Below are 18,625 nucleotides of genomic sequence, written 5' to 3'. Positions count from 1 at the left end.
TCTTTCCCTTTATTCCCCCTTGCAATTTTGGTGCTGAAACCCTTTGAAAAAATGGGAAATTCGGGAGTTAAAAATCCTCGGAAAATCAAATTTTTTACAGCGAATCTCTGAGGGGAGCAGGGGGCGTGGCCACAGGAGGCGTGGCCCGTCACTCATTATCATATATGGTCACACAATGGGCGTGGCCTCAAAGCTCCCGCTCCCATATATGGCTCTGTGGGCGTGGCTAAACCTTATGCCCATTCATGGCTACAACACGGGGCGCGGCTTCTCGGCCACCCCCCATATATGGCATTAGTAGGCGTGGCCACGGGGTGCACTGACCAATCAGCGCGCGTGTGGGCGTGGCCGTGGTGAGGCGCCTGAGGGAGAAGGGCGTGGCCTGGCGTGAGGGCGGCCCAAGATGGCGGCGCGGCCGTGGCCGCTGCTGCTGCTGCTGCTGCTGGCGGGGCCGGAGCGGGGCCCGGGCGGCTCCTCCGGGCGGCTCCGCCTGGGGCTGGGGCCCGGCCCGGCCCTCGGGTATTTCCCCGAGGAGCGCTGGAACCCGGAGTCGCCGCTGCGGCCGCCGCGCGTGGCCGTGGCGCTGCTGGCGCGGAACGCGGCCCATGCGCTGCCGCTGGTGCTGGGGGGGCTCGAGAGGCTGCGGCACCCCAAGGACAGGATGGCGCTTTGGTGGGTCTGGGGACACTGGGGACATTGGGGGCGTCTGGGGACATTGGGGAGCGTGGGGGCACTGGAGGGGTGTAGGGACACTGGGGACATTGGGGGGGCATGGGGACATTGGGGACACTGGGGGGGTCTGGGGACATTGGGGACATGGAGGGGCGTGGGGACACTGGGGGATGTGGGGACATTGGGGACGTTGAGGGGACACGGCACCCCAAGGACAGGATGGCGCTCTGGCGGGTCTGGGGACACTGGGGACATTGGGGAGCGTGGGGGCACTGGAGGGGTGTGGGGACACTGGGGACATTGGGGGCATTGGGGACATTGAGGGGCGTGGGGACACTGGGGGATGTGGGGACACAGGGGGGACACGGCGCCCCAAGGGCAGGATGGCGCTGTGGTGGGTCTGGGGACATTGGGGACATTGGGGACACTGGGGACAGTGGGGACATTGGGGGACATTGGGGAGTGTGGGGAGCACTCAGGGATGGGCTCAGTGTGTGACAACCTGTGTGTGACACTGCCCTGTGTGTAACACACCTGTGTGACACTCCTGTGACCCCGAGGTGTCCCCGTGTCCCCTCAGGGTGGCCGCTGACCACAGGGTGGACACCTCTGTGTGTGTGTGTGTGTGTGTGTGTGTGACACTGACCCTGGGTGACACTGTGTGACCCCGTGTGACCCTGTGTGACTCTGTGTGAACTCCCCTGCGTGTGACCCCGTGTGACCCCGAGGTGTCCCCGTGTCCCCCCAGGGTGGCCGCTGACCACAGCGTGGACACCTCTGTGTGTGTGTGTGACACTGACCCTGGGTGTGACACTGAGCCTGGGTGTGACACTGACCCTGGGTGTGACACACCTGTGTGACCCCGTGTGACCCCGTGTGACCCCGTGTGACCCCGAGGTGTCCCCGTGTCCCCAGGGTGGCCGCTGACCACAGCGTGGACACCTCTGTGCGTGTGTGTGACACTGACCCTGTGTGTGACACTGACCCTGTGTGTGACACTGCCCTGTGTGTGACACACCTGTGTGACCCCGTGTGACCCCGAGGTGTCCCCGTGTCCCCAGGGTGGCCGCTGACCACAGCGTGGACACCTCTGTGTGTGTGTGTGACACTGACCCTGTGTGTGACACTGCCCTGGGTGTGACACACCTGTGTGACCCCGTGTGACCCCGTGTGACCCCGAGGTGTCCCCGTGTCCCCAGGGTGGCCGCTGACCACAGCGTGGACAACACCTCGTCGCTGCTGGCCGAGTGGCTGGGCCGCGTGCGGGGCCGCTACCACCGCGTGCTCTGGAGGCACCAGGAGGAGCCCACGTCAGCCTGGGGGGGCTTGGGGGGGCTCTGACGCCTTTGGGGGTCCCTGGGGGATTTTGGGGGGGGGGTCCTGGGGGTGTTTGAAGGGGTCTGGGAGGGGATCCGGGGGGTCCCGGGGGGGTTTTGGGGGTCCCCGTGCGTTGGGAGTTTGGTCGCTGTAGAGAGGGGAGGCGCCAGGAGGGGTTCTGGGGGGTTTTTGGGGGTCCCGGGAGGGTCTCAGAACAAATTTAGGGGGGTCCCGGGGTGGTTTTGGGGTCTCCTCAGGATTTGGGGGTGTCTAAGGTGCCCCCCAGGCTCTTCCCCAGTGAGGAAAGTCCAAAATTTGTGCGGACGAGTCCCCAAATTTTGGGGTTTCCCTCAGGTTTTTCGGGTCCCTGTGGGTCCCCAAATTTCAGGGGTCTCTCCCTGGAATTGAGGGTCTCTCCCCAGATTTGGGGGGGGTCTCTCCCCAGGATTTGGGGGTGTCTGAGGTGCCCCCCCGGTGCCCCCCAGGTCCTTCCCTGATGAGGAGGGAACCCCAAATTTGAGAGGAAAAATCCCTTGCGGGTCCCCAAATTTCAGGGGTCTCTCCCCGGGTTTGGGGGGGATCTCCCCAGGATTTGGGGGGGGTCTCCCCATGATTTGGGGGTGTCTGAGGTGCCCCCCCCGGTGCCCCCCAGGTCGTTCCCCGACGAGGAGGGAACCCCAAATTTTGTTGTTTTTCTCAGGTTTTTCGGGTCCCTGTGTGTCCCCAAATTTCGGGGCTCTCTCCCCGGGTTTGGGGGGTTTCTCCCCGGGTTTGGGGGGGATCTCCCCATGATTTCGGGGGGGGTCTCCCCAGGATTTGGGGGTGTCTGAGGTGCCCCTGGGGCCCCCCAGGTCCTTCCCTGACGAGGAGGGAACCCCAACTTTTGTTGTTTTTCTCACATTTTGAGGGTCTCTGTGGGTCCCAAATTTCGGGGGTCTCTCCCCAGGATTTGGGGGTGTCTGAGGTGCCCCCCCGGTGCCCCCCAGGTCCTTCCCCAATGAGGAGGGAACCCCAAATTTTGGGGTTTTTCTCAGGTTTTTCGGGTCCCTGTGTGTCCCCAAATTTCAGGGGTCTCTCCCCGGGTTTCGGGGGTCTCTCCCCAGGATTTGGGGGGGGTCTCCCCAGGATTTGGGGGTGTCTGAGGTGCCCCCCCGGTGCCCCCCAGGTCGTTCCCCGACGAGGAGGGCCCCAAGCACTGGAGCCCCGCGCGCTACGAGCACGTGATGAGGCTGCGCCAGGAGGCCCTGGAGGCCGCCCGGGCCATGTGGGCCGATTACCTGCTGGTACGGGGGGGGGCTGAATGTGGGGAGGGGTCCTCGAATTTGGGGAGGGGTCCCCAAGGGTCCCCAAGGGTCCCTGAGCCCCAGGGAGGGGGGAAAAGCCACCCCAGAGGGGACAAACGCAGCCCTGGTGCGGGGGCACCCAGGCTCGGGTGGGGCTGTGTCTGAGCTGGGGGGCATCCGGAATTTGGGGAGGGGTCTCCCAATTTGGGGAGGGGTCCCTGAATTTGGGGAGGGGTCTCCCAATTTAGGGAGGGGTCCCCAGGGGTCCCCCAAAGGTCCCTGAGCCCCCTCAAAGGGGACAAACCCAGCCCTGGGGTGGGGGACACTGGGGACACCCAGGCTCGGGTGTGGCTGTGTCTGAATTTGGGAGGGGGGTCCTGAATTTGGGGAGGGGTCCCCAAGGGTCACTGAACACTGGGGTGGGGGACATTGGGGACACCCAGGCACAGGTGTGGCTGTGTCTGAGTTGGGGAGGGGTCTTGAATGTGGGGAGGGGTCCCAGGTGTGACCCAGGTGTAACTCAGGTGTGTCCCCAGTTCCTGGACTCAGACAATGTCCTGGTGAACCCCAACACGCTGGGGGTGTCCCAGGTGTAACTCAGGTGTAACTCAGGTGTATCACAGGTGTGTCAGATGTCACACAGGTGTGTCCCAGGTGTGTCCCAGGTGTAACTCAGGTGTGTCCCTCACAGTTCCTGGATGCTGATAACGTTCTGGTGAACCCCGACACGCTGGGGGTGTCCCAGGTGTGTCCCAGGTGTCACACAGGTGTGTCCCAGCTGTGTCCCAGGTGTCACACAGGTATCTGTGTCACAGTTCCTGGATGCTGACAATGTCCTGGTGAACCCCGACACGCTGGGGGTGTCCCAGGTGTAACTCAGGTGTAACTCAGGTGTATCACAGGTGTGTCCCAGGTGTGTCCCAGGTGTCACACAGGTGTGTCCCAGGTGTCACACAGGTGTGTCCCCCACAGTTCCTGGACGCTGACAATGTCCTGGTGAACCCCGACACGCTGGCCGTGCTGGTGGCCGAGAACAGAACCGTGGTGGCGCCCATGCTGGACTCGCGCGCCGCCTACTCCAACTTCTGGTGCGGCATCACCCCGCAGGTGAGGGCGGGCACAGGGGAGGGTGTGGCACTGACAGGGGAGGGTGGGCACAGGTGAGGATGGGCACAGGTGAGGGTGTGGCACAGGTGAGAGTGGGCACAGGCGAGGGTGTGACACTGACAGGTGAGGGTGGGCACAGGTGAGGGTGTGGCACTGACAGGTGAGAGTGGGCACAGGTGAGGGTGTGACACTGACAGGTGAGAGTGGGCACAGGTGAGGGTGGGCACAGGCGAGGGTGTGGCACTGATGGGTGAGGGCACAGACAGGTGAGGGCGTGGCCATTTCCTCATTCCCAGTGGTCATTCCAGCCCTTCTGGCCCCATTCCCAGTGGTCACTCTCCCATTCCCAGCGGTCACTCAGGGTCACTCATTGGTCACTCATTGGTCACTCATTGGTCACTGCCCCTGTTCCCAGGGCTATTACCGGCGCACGGCCGCCTACCTGCCGATCCCAGTGGTCACTCATTGGTCACTCATTGGTCACTCATTGGTCACTCTCCCCCGTTCCCAGGGCTATTACCGGCGCACGGCCGCCTACCTGCCGATCCCAGTGGTCACTCAGTGGTCACTCAGCGATCACTCATTGGTCACTCATGGTCACTCATTGGTCACTCTCCCCATTCCCAGGGCTATTACCGGCGCACGGCCGCCTACCTGCCGATCCGGCGCCGGGAGCGCCGCGGCTGCTTCGCGGTGCCCATGGTGCACTCGACGTTCCTGCTGGACCTGCGCCGGGAGCACGCACGGCACCTGGCCTTCCACCCGCCCCCGCCCGGCTACGGCGGCCCCTGGGACGACATCCTGGTGTTCGCCGCCGCCTGCCGCCACGCCGGTGAGGACGGGGCACCAGGGTTGGGTTGGGATTGATGGGTTGGGTTGAGTTGGGACTCTTGAGATGGGTTGGGTTGAGTTGGGTTGGGATTGGGACGACATCCTGGTCTTTGCCGCCACCTGCCGCCACGCCGGTGAGCATCGGCAGTGGGCATGGGTTGGGTTGGGTTGGGATTGTTGGGTTGGGTTGAGTTGGGATTGTTGGGATGGGTTGGGTTGGGATTGTTGGGATGGGTTGGGTTCAGTTGGGTTGGGATTGTTGGGTTGGGTTGGGTTGGGATGACATCCTGGTCTTTACCGCCGCCTGTCACCACACCGGTGAGCACTGGCAATGGGCGTGGGATGGTCAGTTTGGGATGGGATTGATGGGTAGGGTTGGGTTGGGTTGGGTTGGGACTGGGACGACATCCTCGTCTTCGCCGCTGCCTGCCGACGCGCCGGTGAGGATGGGGGACCTGGGTTGAGTTGGTTTGGGATTGTTGGGTTGGGTTGAGTTGGGTTGTGTTGGGATTGATGAGTTGAGCTGGGATTATTGAGTTTTCTTGGGTTGGGTTGGGGTTGTTAGGTTGTGTTCAGTTGGGTTGGGTCGGGATTGATGGGTTGAGTTGGGATTGATGGGATTGTTGAGTTGGGATTGTTGGGTTGGGATGGGATGGGTTGAGTTGGGTTGAGTTGGGATTGTTGGGTTGGGTTGGGATTGTTGGGTTGTGTTCAGTTGGGTTGGGTCGGGATTGATGGGTTGAGTTGGGATTGATGGGATTGTTGAGTTGGGTTGGGATGAGTTGAGTTGGGTTGAGATGGGTTGGGATGGGATGGGTTGAGTTGGGTTGGGATTGTTGGGTTGGGTTGAGTTGGGTTGGGGCAGGATGGGACTGGGACGACATCCTGGCCTTGGGCGCCGCCTGCCGCCGCGCCGGTGAGCAGCGGGATGGGGATTGGTGGGGTTGGGTTGGGGTTGAAATTGGGCTGGGATTTGAGATCGACTCTGAGTGATCCCAGTACAGGAGTGACTCCCCCATCCTGATCCTGCTCTGGTTCCATCCCCGATCCCAATCCCGAGGGATCCCATTCCCATTCCCAATCCCCAACGTTCCCATTCCCAATCCCAATCCCGAGGGATCCCATTCCCAATCCCAATCCCCAACGTTCCCATTCCCAATCCCATTATTCCCACTATCCCAGGGGTTCAGATGTTCGTGTCCAACCCGGAGCAGTTCGGGTTCCCGTTCCCAATCCCAATCCCGTTATTCCCATTATTCCCAACATTCCCGTTATTCCCAGGCGTGCAGATGTTCGTGTCCAACCCGGAGCAGTTCGGGTTCCCAATCCCAATCCCATTATTCCCATTATTCCCATTATTCCCGTTATTCCCATTATTCTCGTCATTCCCAACATTCCCGTTATTCCCAGGCGTGCAGATGTTCGTGTCCAACCAGGAGCAGTTCGGGTTCCCAATCCCATTATTCCCGTTATTCCCGTTATTCCCAATCCCATCCCAGGTGTGCAGATGTTCGTGTCCAACCGGGAGCAGTTCAGGTTCCCGTTCCCAATCCCAATCCCATTATTCCCAATCCCATTATTCCCAACATTCCCGTTATTCCCAGGTGTGCAGATGTTCGTGTCCAACCGGGAGCAGTTCGGGTTCCCAATCCCATTACTCCCGTTATTCCCATTATTCCCGTTATTCCCAATCCCATCCCATCCCAGGCGTGCAGATGTTCGTGTCCAACCGGGAGCAGTTCGGGTTCCTGTTCCCATTCCCAATCCCATTATTCCCGTTATTCCCGTTATTCCCAGGTGTGCAGATGTTCGTGTCCAACCGGGAGCAGTTCGGGTTCCCAATCCCATTATTCCCGTTATTCCCGTTATTCCCAATCCCATCCCAGGCGTGCAGATGTTCGTGTCCAACCGGGAGCAGTTCAGGTTCCCGTTCCCAATCCCAATCCCATTATTCCCGTTATTCCCGTTATTCCCAATCCCATCCCATCCCAGGTGTGCAGATGTTCGTGTCCAACCGGGAGCAGTTCGGGTTCCTGTTCCCATTCCCAATCCCATTATTCCCGTTATTCCCGTTATTCCCAATCCCATCCCAGGTGTGCAGATGTTCGTGTCCAACCGGGAGCAGTTCGGGTTCCTGCCGGTGCCGCTGCGCTCCCAGAGCTCCCTGGAGGACGAGGCCGAGAACTTCCTGCACGTCCAGCTGGAGATCATGGGTGAGATCCCGAGGGATCCCAGTGGATCCCAGTGGATCCCGATGGATCCCGATGGATCCCGATGGATTCAGAGCTTTGGGATTTTGGGAGAGGGAGGGACCCCAATGGATTCTGAGCTTTGGGATTGGAGGGAGGGAAGGATCCCAAAGGATGCAGGGCCTTGGGATGGCGGGGGAGAGGAGGATCCCAATGGATCCCAAAGGATCCCAAAGGATCCCGATGGATCCAGGGCCTTGGCATGGCGGGGGAGAGGAGGATCCCAATGGATCCCAAAGGATCCCAATGGATCCAGGGCCTTGGGATCGCGGGGGGAGAGGGATCCCAGTGGATCCCAAAGGATTCAGGGCTCTGGGCTTGGGGGCGAGAGGAGGATCCTAAAGGATCTCAAAGGTTCCCAAGGGATTCAGGGCTTTGGGATTGTGAGGGAAGGAAGAATCCCAGTGGATCCCGATGGATTCAGAGCTTTGGGATTGTGGGGGAAGGAAGAATCCCAGTGGATCCCGATGGATTCAGGGCTTTGGGATTGTGGGGAGTGAAGGATCCCAATGGATTCCAATGGATCCCAATGGATCCCAAAGCATTCAGAGCTTTGGGATTGGGTGGGAGAGGAGGATCCCAGTGGATCCCGATGGATTCGGGGCTTTGGGATGGTGGGGAGGAGAAGGATCCTGGGATGGGACCCCTGGGATTGGGGATTCTTCACCCCCAGGATGGGAAATGTTCCGCTGGGACCTGGGGCTCATTCCCACGGGATTTGGGTTGAGTCCTGTGGGATTTGGGGCTGATTCCTTTGGGATTTAGGGCCCATTCCCATGGGGTTTGGGGCTGATTCCTATGGGATTTAAAGCCCATTCCCATGGGATTTGGAGGCCATTCCTATGGGATTTAGGGCCCATTCCCATGGGATTTGGAGGCCATTCCTTTGGGATTTAGGGCCCATTCCCATGGGATTTGGGGGCCATTCCTATGGGATTCAGGGCCCATTCCCTTGGGATTTGGGGCCCATTTCAATGGGATTTAGGGCCCATTCCCTTGGGATTTGGGGGCCAATTCCAATGGGATTTAGGGGCCAATTCCAATGGGATTTAAGGCCCATTCCATGGGATTTGGGGCTGATTCCTTTGGGATTTGGGGGCCATTCCTATGGGATTTAGGGCCCATTCCCATGGGGTTTAGAGGCTCATTCCCACGGGATTTGAGACTCACTGCCATGGGATTTGGGGCTGATTCCCACGGGATTTAGAGGCCCATTCCCACAAGATTTGGGGCTCATTCCCATTGGATTTGGGGCCAATTCCTTTGGGATTTTGGGGCTGATTTCTTTGGGATTTAGAGACCAATTCCCATGGGATTTGAGGACCTATTCCTTTGGGATTTAGGGCCCATTCTCATGGAATTTGGGGCCCATTCCCTCGAGATTTGGAGCCCATTTCCTACAGGATTTGGGGCCCATTCCCGTGGGATTCGGGGCTCATTTCCATGGATTTAGGGCCCATCCCCACGGAATTTTCCCTTTCCCACAGTGAAGCTGCCTCCGGCCGAGCCCTCCCCACACGTGTGGGTCCCTCCCAAGGTCCTGGACAAGCTGGGATTTGATGAGGTGGGAGCCCCTCCCTCGGAATTCCCACTGAGATCTGGGGCCTTTCCCACCCTTTCCTTGGGATTTTGGGTCGTTTTCCTTCTTTATTTCTGGATTTTGGGCGAATCTCCTCAGATCTCTCAATTTCCCCCCGGATTTTGGGTGAATGCCCCCAAATTTCCACATTTTCCTCCTGGATTTTGGGTGAATCCCCCCAGATTTCCCCATTTCTCCCCAGTTTTCCCCCCAGCTGTCCCCAATTTCCCCCATATATCCCCATTTCCCTCAAGATTTCCCCCTGGATTTCGGGGTGAATTTCCCAATTTCCCCCTGGATTTCAGGTGAATCCCCCAGATTTCCCTATTTTCCCCCAGATTTCCCCATTTCCCCCCTGATTTTGGGTGTATCCCCCCACGTTTCCCCAATTTTTCCCCATTTTCTCCTCAGTTTTTCCCAATTCTTCCCCATTTTCCCCCCAGTTTGCCCTCATTTTCCCCCAGTTTTTCCCAATTTTCCTCACAGATTTTGGGTGAATTTCCCCATTTCCCCCTGGATTTTGGGTGAATCCCCCCAATTTCCCCATTTTCTCCTGGGTTTTGGGGTGAATTTCCCCATTTCCCCCTGGATTTTGGGTGAATCCTCCCAGATTTCCCCCTCCAGATTTTGGGTGAATTCCCCCAGATTTCCCCAATTTCCCCCACAGTTTTTCCCCGTTTCCCTCCGGATTTTGGGTGAATTCCCCCAGATTTTGGGTGAATTCCCCCAGATTTCCCCATTTCCCCTCAATTTTCCCCCATTTTCTCCCCATTTTCCCCTAGATTTTCCTATTTCGCCCCAGATTTTGGCTGAATCCCCCAGATTTCCCCAATTTCTCCCCATTTCCCCCCCAGTTTTTCCCCATTTTCCCCTCAGATTTTGGTGTGAATTTCCCATTTCCTCTGTGATTTTGGGTGAATTCCCCCTGATTTCCCCATTTCCCCCCAGATTTCCCCATTTCCCCCTGGATTTCAGGGTGAATTTCCTCATTTCCCCTGGATTTTGGGTCACTTTCCCCAGATCACATTTTGGATGAATCCCCCCAATTTTCCCCTATTTCTCCCAGATTTCCACATTTTGCCCCGAATTTTTCTCCATTTCCCCCCAGTTTCCCCATTTTTCCCCATTTTCCCCCATTTTTCCCCATTTTTCCCTCTTTTCCCCAGGTGTTCCTGATCAACCTGCGCCGCCGTTCGTGGCGCCGGGCGCGGATGCTGCGCTCGCTGCACGAGCTGGGGGTGAGCCCCAAACTGGTGGAGGCCGTGGACGGACGGTGAGACCCCAAAAACATCCCAAAAACACCCCAAAACCCCCAAAAACACCCCAAAAACACCCAAAAAACCCCCAAAAACACCCTAAAAAACACCCAAATCCACCCAAAAACACCCCAAAACCACCCCAAAAACACCCCAAAAACACCCAAAAAACCCCCAAAAACACCCTAAAAAACACCCAAATCCACCCAAAAACACCCCAAAAACATCCTAAAACCCCCAAAAACACCCAAAAACTTCCCAAAAACCCCTAAAAACACTCCAAAAAACCCCCAGAGACACCCCCCAAAAACCCCCCCAAAAATTCCCCAGAGACCCCCCAAAAAGCCCCCCAAAACCCCCCAAAAAGCCCCCCAAAACACCCAAAAACACCCCAAAAACACCCCCAGAGACCCCCAGATTTCCCCTCAGATATCTCCATTTCTCCCCAGATTTTGGGCTAATTTCCCTGGATATCAGGGTGAATTTCCCATGATTTTGGGTGAATTTCTGCAGATTTTGGGTGAATTTCTGCAGATTTTGGGTGAATTTCCCCAGATTTTGGGTGAATTTCCCCAGATTTTGGGTGAATTTCTGCAGATTTTGGGTGAATTTCCCCAGATTTCCTCATTTCCCCCCAGATTTCCCCATTTTCCCCCAGATTTTGAGTGAATTTCCTGAGATTTTGGGTGAATTTCCCCAGATTTTGGGTGAATTTCTGCAGATTTTGGGTGAATTTCCCCAGATTTCCTCATTTCCCCCCAGATTTCCCCATTTTCCCCCAGATTTTGAGTGAATTTCCTGAGATTTTGGGTCAATTTCCCCAGATCAGATTTTGGGTGAATTTCCCCATTTCCCCCTGATTTTGGCTGAATTCCCCCAGATTTCCCCCCGGATTTTGGATGAATTTCCCCGGATTTCAGGGTGAATTTCCCCCCAGATTTTGGATAAATTCTCCCAGATTTTGGCTGAATCCCCCCAGATTTCCCCATTTCCCCCCGGATTTTGGGCAAATCCCCCTCTGCATTATCCCAGACCCCCCCAGATCCCTGTTCTGGAACTTTCCCCAGGATTTTGGGGCAATTTCCCCAGATTTTGGATCAATTTTCCTGGATTTCGGGTGACTTTCCCCCAAACTTTCCCCATTTTCCTCCTAGATTTCCCCAATTTTTCCCTATTTATCCCCATTTCCCCTCAGTTTCCTCATTTCCCCCCAGATTTTGGGTGAATTTCTCCATTTCCCCTCCAGATTTTGAGTCAATTTCCCCCCAGATTTTGGCTAAATTCACCCAGATTTCCCCATTTCCTCCCAGATTTTGGCTGAATTTCCCTGGGTTTTGGGTGAATTTCCGTAGCTTTTGGGTGAATTTTGCCAGATTTTGGGTGAATTTTCCCCATTTCCCCCTGGATTTTGGGTAAATTCCCCCAGATTTTGGGTGAATTTTCCCCATTTCTCCCTGGATTTTGGCTGAATTCCCCCAGATTCCCCCCTGGATTTCGGGGTGAATTTCTCCATTTTCTCATCCATTTCGAGGTGAATTTCCCTGGATTTTGGGTCAATTTCCCCGGATTTTGGGCAAATCCCCCTCTGCATTATCCCCGACCCCTCCAGACCCCCGTTCTGGAACTTTCCCCAGATTTTGGCTGAATTTCCCTGGATTTTGGGTGAATTTCCATAGCTTTTGGGTGCATTTTGCCAGATTTCGGGGTGAATTTCTCCATTTCCCCCTGGATTTTGGGTAAATTCCCCCAGATTTTGGCTGAATTTTCCCTATTTCTCCCTGGATTTCGGGGTGAATTTCTCCATTTTCTCATCCATTTCGAGGTGAATTTCCCTGGATTTTGGGTCAATTTCCCCGGATTTTGGGCAAATCCCCCTCTGCATTATCCCCGACCCCCCCAGAGCCCCAGAGCCCGTTCCGGAACGTTCCGTGCCCGCAGGGCGCTGAACCGCAGCCGGGTGGAGGCGCTGGGGGTGCGGATGCTGCCGGGCTACCGGGACCCCTTCCACGGGCGGGCGCTGACCCACGGCGAGGTGGGCTGCTTCCTCAGCCACCACCACGTCTGGCAGGAGGTGAGGAGCCCCAAATTTGGGAAATTTGGGTGAAAACTTGGGGTTTTGGGGGGTCTGGGATGGAATTTGGGGGTCTGGGATGGAATTTGGGGGGTCTGGGATGGAATTTGGGGGGTCTGGAGCAATCCTGGGAGTCTGGGATTGAAGGGAGTTCCCAAGGAGCCGCTGCTTCCTCAGCCACCACCACGTCTGGCAGGAGGTGAGGAGCCCCAAATTTGGGAAATTTGGGTGAAAATTTGGGGTTTTGGGGGGTCTGGGATGGAATTTGGGGTCCAGGGAGTGCAGGGAATCCAGGGGTTTACAAAGGAGCCGCTGCTTCCTCAGCCACCACCACGTCTGGCAGGAGGTGAGGAACCCCAAATTTGGGTGAAAATTTGGGGTTTTGGGGGGTCTGGGATGGAATTTGGGGTCCAGGGAGTCAAAGGGGAATCCAGGGGTTTACAAAGGAGCCGCTGCTTCCTCAGCCACCACCACGTCTGGCAGGAGGTGAGGAACCCCAAATTTGGGAAATTTGGGCAAAATTTGGGGTTTTGGGGGGTCTGGAGCAGTCCTGGGGGTCTGGGATTGAAGGGAGTTCCCAAGGAGCCGCTGCTTCCTCAGCCACCACAGGGTCTGGCAGGAAGTGAGGAACCGGAAATTTGGGTGAAAATTTGGGGGTTTGGGGGGGTCTGGGATGGAATTTGGGGTGCAGGGAGTCAAAGGGGAATCCAGGGGTTTATAAAGGAGCCGCTGCTTCCTCAGCCACCACGGGGTCTGGCAGGAGGTGAGGAACAGGAAATTCGAGAAATTTGGGTGAAAATTTGGGGTTTTGGGGGCGTCTGGAGCAATCCTGGGGGTCAGGGAGTGCAGGGGGATCCAGGGAATTCCCAGGGGTGGGAGCGACACTCCCAGCATCCATCCCAAATCCTGGAATCCCCGGGGTCCATCCCAAATCCCTGAAATCCCGGGGTCCATCCCAAATCCCTGAAATCCCTGGAATTCCCGGAGTCCATCCCAAATCCCTGAAATCCCGGGGTCCATCCCAAATCCCTGAAATCCCTGGAATTCCCGGAGTCCATCCCAAATCCTGGAATCCCCGGGGTCCATCCCAAATCCCGGAATTCCCGGGGTCCATCCCAAATCCCTGAAATCTCCGGAATTCCCGGGGTCCATCCCAAATCCCCGGAATCTCCGGAATTCCCGGGGTCCATCCCAAATCCTGGAATTCCCGGGGTCCATCCCCAAATCCCGGAATCCCCGGGGTCCATCCCAAATCCCGGAATTCCCGGGGTCCATCCCAAATCCCTGAAATCCCTGGAATTCCCGGAGTCCATCCCAAATCCTGGAATCCCCGGGGTCCATCCCAAATCCCGGAATTCCCGGGGTCCATCCCCAATCCCGGAATCCCCGGGGTCCATCCCAAATCCCGGAATTCCCGGGGTCCATCCCCAATCGCGGGGTCCCCGTGGTCGTTCCCAGATCTCGGCGCGGGGCCTGCGGCGCTCGCTGGTGTTCGAGGACGATCTGCGCTTCGAGGTTTTCTTCCGCAGCCGCCTGACGGAGCTGATGGAGCAGCTGGAGGAGGCGGCCATCGAGTGGGACCTCATGTGAGAGCCTTCATCCTCATCCTCATCCTCACCCCAAAACTCATCCCTATCCCAATGCCCCGGGCCCTCGTGTGAGCCTTCACCATCCTCATCCTCGCCTCAATTCTCATCCCGATCCTCATCCCAATCCAAATCCCCTGGGGCCTCGTGCGAGCCTTCATCATCATCCTCACCCCAAAACTCATCCTCATCCCAATCCCAATCCTCACGCCAAAGCTCATCCCAGTCTCCTGGGACCTCGTGTGAGCCTTCATCCTGTCGTCGTCCTCATCATCCTCACCCTCACCCCACTGCTCCCCGTTTCCTGAGGCCCTCTTGGATCCCGTTGGGCCCAGTGATCCCAATAGCAGTGACCCCAGTGACCCCAGTGACCCCAGTGACCCCAGTGACCCCAATAGCAGTGACCCCATTGACCCCAGTGACCCCAGTGACCCCATTGATCCCAGTGACCCCAGTGACCCCAGTGACCCCATTGATCCCAGTGACCCCATTGACCCCATTGACCCCAGTGATCCCAATAGCAGTGACCCCATTGACCCCAGTGACCCCACTGATCCCATTGGGCCCAATGACCCCAATCATCCCATTGACCCCCCTGACCCCATTGATCCCAGTGACCCCATTGACTCCAATGACCCCATTGATCCCAATGACCCCAATCATCCCATTGATCCCACTGACCCCATTGATCCCAATGACCCCAATCATCCCATTGATCCCACTGACCCCATTGATCCCAATGACCCCAATCATCCCATTGACCCCACTGACCCCATTGACTCCAATGACCCCATTGATCCCAATGACCCCAATCATCCCATTGATCCCCCTGATCCCATTGATCCCAATGACCCCAATCATCCCATTGACCCCACTGACCCCATTGACCCCCATGACCCCATTGATCCCAGTGACCCCATTGACTGAAACGGCCCCACAGCTACCTGGGCCGGAAGCGGCTGGAGCCGGAGCGCTCGGAGCGCGGCGTGCCGGGCGTGCGGCAGCTGCTGCGCCCGGGCTACTCCTACTGGAGCCTGGGCTACGCGCTGTCCCTGCGCGGCGCCCGCAAGCTGCTGGCGGCCGAGCCCCTGGGCAAGATGATCCCCGTGGACGAGTTCCTGCCCCTCATGTTCGACCGGCACCCCAGGTACCAGAACTATGGGATTCGGGGGGTTTGGGGTCAGGGATTTGTGGGGTTTGTGGGATTTGTGGGATACAGGGACGAGTTCCTGCCCCTCATGTTCGACCGGCACCCCAGGTACCAGAACTATGGGATTTGGGGTCAGGGATTTGTGGGGTTTGTGGGATTTGTGGGATACAGGGACGAGTTCCTGCCCCTCATGTTCGACCGGCACCCCAGGTACCAGAACTATGGGATTTGGGGGTCAGGGATTTGTGGGGTTTGTGGGATTTGTGGGATACAGGGACGAGTTCCTGCCCCTCATGTTCGACCGGCACCCCAGGTACCAGAACTATGGGATTTGGGGTCAGGGATTTGTGGGATTTGTGGGATTTGTGGGGTTTGTGGGATTTGTGGGGTTTGTGGGATTTGTGGGATACAGGGATGAGTTCCTGCCCCTCATGTTCGAGCGGCACCCCAGGTACAGGATATATGGGATTTGGGGGGTTTGTGGGGTTGGGAATAGTGGTTATGGGACACAGGGACGAGTTCCTGCCCCTCATGTTCGAGCGGCACCCCAGGTACAGGATGTGGGGGATTCGGGGTCAGGGATTTGTGGGATTTGTGGGATACAGGGATGAGTTCCTGCCCCTCATGTTCAACCAACACCCCAGGTACCAGAACTATGGGATTTGGGGTCAGGGATTTGTGGGATTTGTGGGATTTATGGGGTTTGTGGGATTTGTGGGGTTTGTGGGATTTGTGGGATACAGGGATGAGTTCCTGCCCCTCATGTTTGACCGGCACCCCAGGTACAGGATATATGGGATTTGGGGGGTTTATGGGGTTGGGAATAGTGGTTATGGGATACAGGGATGAGTTCCTGCCCCTCATGTTCGACCGGCACCCCCAGGTTCCCATTTTTCCCCATTTCCCCGCCCATTTCTCCTGAATTTTCTCCCATTTTCTCCCCATTTTCCCCCAGCCCCGAGTACTCCCAGCACTTCTCCCGGATCTCTCACCTCTTTCCCCCCCATTTCCCCCATTTTCCCCCCATTTCTCCCATTTTTTCTCAGTTTTTCCCCCAATTTTTCCCCATTTTCACCCAATTTCTCCCCATTTTTCCCCCTCAGCCCCGAGTACTCGCGGCACTTTTCCCAGATCTCTCACCTCTTTCCCCCCCATTTCCCCACCATTTCTCCCATTTTTTTTCCCATTTCACCCCCAAATTGTCCCCTTTTTTTCCCATTTCACCCCCAAATTTTCCCCTTTTTTTCCTATTTTTCCCCATTTTTTCCCATTTTCCCCCATTTTTCACCCATATTCCCCCCAGCCCCGAGTACTCCCGGCACTTCTCCCGGACCTCTCACATCTTTCCCCCCAATTTTCCCCCCATTTCTCCCATTTTTTCTTGTTTTTTCCCCATTTTTCCCCATTTTCCCCATTTTTCCCATTTTCCCTCCATTTCTCCCCATATTTCCCCCATTTTCCCCCAATTTTTTTACCTTTTTTCCCCATTTTCTCCCCATTTCTTCCGTTTTTTTCCTTGTTTTTTCCCCCCGTTTTTTCCCCCGTTTTTTCCCATTTTCCCTCCATTTCTCCCCATATTTCCCCCATTTTCCCCCAATTTTTTTACCTTTTTTCCCCATTTTCTCCCCATTTCTCCCCGTTTTTTCCTTGGTTTTTTCCCCGTTTTTTCCCCCGTTTCTTCCCCCGTTTTTTCCCGTTTTTCCCCCGAATTTCACCCAAATTTCCCCCATTTTTTCCGCCCCCCAGCCGGGAGTACTCGCGGCACTTTTCGCGGCGGGACCTGGTGGCGTTTTCGGCGGAGCCGCTGCTGCTCTTCCCCACGCACTACACGGGGGAGCCCGGCTACGTCAGCGACACCGAGAGCCCCCCGGAGGAATTCCCCAGGGAGCCCCGGAATTCCCAACTCCCGGAGAAACCCGGAATTCGGGATGAGGATGGCGATGGGGAGGAGGAATTCCCGTGGGAACCCCAGAATTCCCAACCCCGGCACGACAGCGACGCCCGCGACGAGCTCTGACCCCAGAATTTGGGATTTCTGGGGAAAAATTCCTGCGGGAATCCCGGAATTTCCATCCCCAGAATTTGGGATTTTTGGGGAAAAATTCCCACGGGAATCCCGGAATCCCCAGAATTTGGGATTTCTGGGGAAAAATTCCTGCGGGAATCCCGGAATTTCCATCCCCAGAATTTGGGATTTTTGGGGAAAAATTCCCATGGGAATCCCGGAATCCCCAGAATTTGGGATTTCTGGGGAAAAATTCCTGCGGGAATCCCGGAATTTCCATCCCCAGAGCCCCCCCCCAGAATTTGGGATTTTTGGGGAAAAATTCCCGTGGGAATCCCAGAATTTCCATCCCCAGAGCCCCCCCCCCCAGAATTTGGGATTTTTGGGGAAAAATTCCTGCGGGAATCCCGGAATTTCCATCCCTGGCAGGACACCAAGAACCCCCAAAAATATCCCCAAAATTTGGGATTTTTGGGGAAAAATTCCCATGAGAATCCCAGAATTCCCAACCCCGGCACGACAGCGACGAGCTCTGACCCCAAAATTTGGGATTTTTGGGGAAATATTCCCGTGGGAATCCCGGAATTTCCATCCCCAGAATTTGGGATTTTTGGGGAAAAATTCCCGTGGGAATCCCGGAATTTCCATCCCCAGAATTTGGGATTTCTGGGGAAAAATTCCCACGGGAATCCCGGAATTCCCAACCCCGGCCCGCGACGAGCTCTGACCCCAAAATCCCCAAAATTTGGGGGATTTTTATAAACAAATAAAGTTTCTATTTTTATTTTTAATCCTGGTTTGGAGTTTTTCTATTCCCCTTTTATTACCAAATAAAGGTTTTATTTTTATTTTTATTTTTAAAGGGTTTTTAAAAATTATTTTTAACTCTAGTTTGTGTTTTTTTTCACACCCCCCCCCCCCCTTTCCAGGTGTTTTTGGGGAGATTTTGGGCCATTTCCCATCCTGAAATTCCAGGATTTGGGAGTTTGGGATGGTCCTTGGGGGACAGGGAAACTGAGGCAGGAAAAAAAAAAACCAAAATTCAGGGAAAATCCCCCAAAATTCAGAGAAAAATCCCCAAAATCTGGGGAAAAATCCCCAAAATTCAATGGGAAAAATCCCCAAAATTCAGTGGGAAAATTCCGGAAAATTCCCCAAAATTCCCAAATTTGGGATCCCAGGAAAGGGAAACTGAGGCCGGGAAACACACTGGGGAAACTGAGGCACGAGGGGGATTTGGGGGTTTTTAGGTGGATTTTGGGGGATTTGGGGTTTTTTGGGGGGATTTGGGGTTTTTTGGGGTGTTGGAATGTTTTCCTGGGGCATTTTTTGGGATTGTTTTGGGGGATTTTCAGAGATTTTTTTGAGGTTTTTTTGGGCTGTTTTGGGGATTTTTGGGGGCGTATTTTTGGGGGATTTTCAGGGATAATTTTTTTGATATTTTAGAGATATTTTGGGGATATTTTCAGGACATTTCCAGGACATTTTGGGGTTATTTTCAGGGTTATTTTTGGGGTGA

At 56.0% G+C, this 18,625-nt stretch overlaps 1 protein-coding gene across 1 annotated transcript; it reads left to right on the top strand.

Moving 5' to 3' along the window:
* The first annotated feature begins 403 nt into the window (after positions 1–403).
* Positions 404–17,286, top strand: LOC131569225 (procollagen galactosyltransferase 1-like). Its single transcript, XM_058821433.1, has 12 exons — positions 404–672; positions 1,872–1,982; positions 3,155–3,272; positions 4,245–4,379; positions 5,007–5,211; positions 7,304–7,423; positions 8,947–9,023; positions 10,205–10,311; positions 12,233–12,365; positions 13,824–13,951; positions 14,892–15,098; positions 16,848–17,286. The coding sequence occupies exons 1-12, from the start codon at positions 404–406 to the stop codon at positions 17,116–17,118; spliced, it is 1,881 nt and encodes a 626-aa protein (XP_058677416.1). The 3' UTR covers positions 17,119–17,286.
* Positions 17,287–18,625: the final 1,339 nt, after the last annotated feature.

This window comes from Ammospiza caudacuta, chromosome 29 (genome assembly GCF_027887145.1).
Source record: "Ammospiza caudacuta isolate bAmmCau1 chromosome 29, bAmmCau1.pri, whole genome shotgun sequence".
Classification (NCBI taxonomy): Eukaryota; Metazoa; Chordata; class Aves; order Passeriformes; family Passerellidae; genus Ammospiza; species Ammospiza caudacuta.
Note: the sequence above shows the minus strand (reverse complement) of the source record. Positions and strands in the feature narration are given on the sequence as shown.

What these genes read in the sequence shown, in the direction of transcription:
- LOC131569225 (XM_058821433.1), top strand. Translation starts at nt 404, where the DNA reads ATGGCGGCGCGGCCGTGGCCGCTGCTGCTGCTGCTGCTGCTGGCGGGG. An exon ending in GCCATCGAGTGGGACCTCAT is followed by an intron (nt 13,952 to 14,891) that starts GTGAGAGCCTTC and finishes ACGGCCCCACAG; the next exon opens with CTACCTGGGCCGGAAGCGGC. An exon ending in ATGTTCGACCGGCACCCCAG is followed by an intron (nt 15,099 to 16,847) that starts GTACCAGAACTA and finishes TCCGCCCCCCAG; the next exon opens with CCGGGAGTACTCGCGGCACT.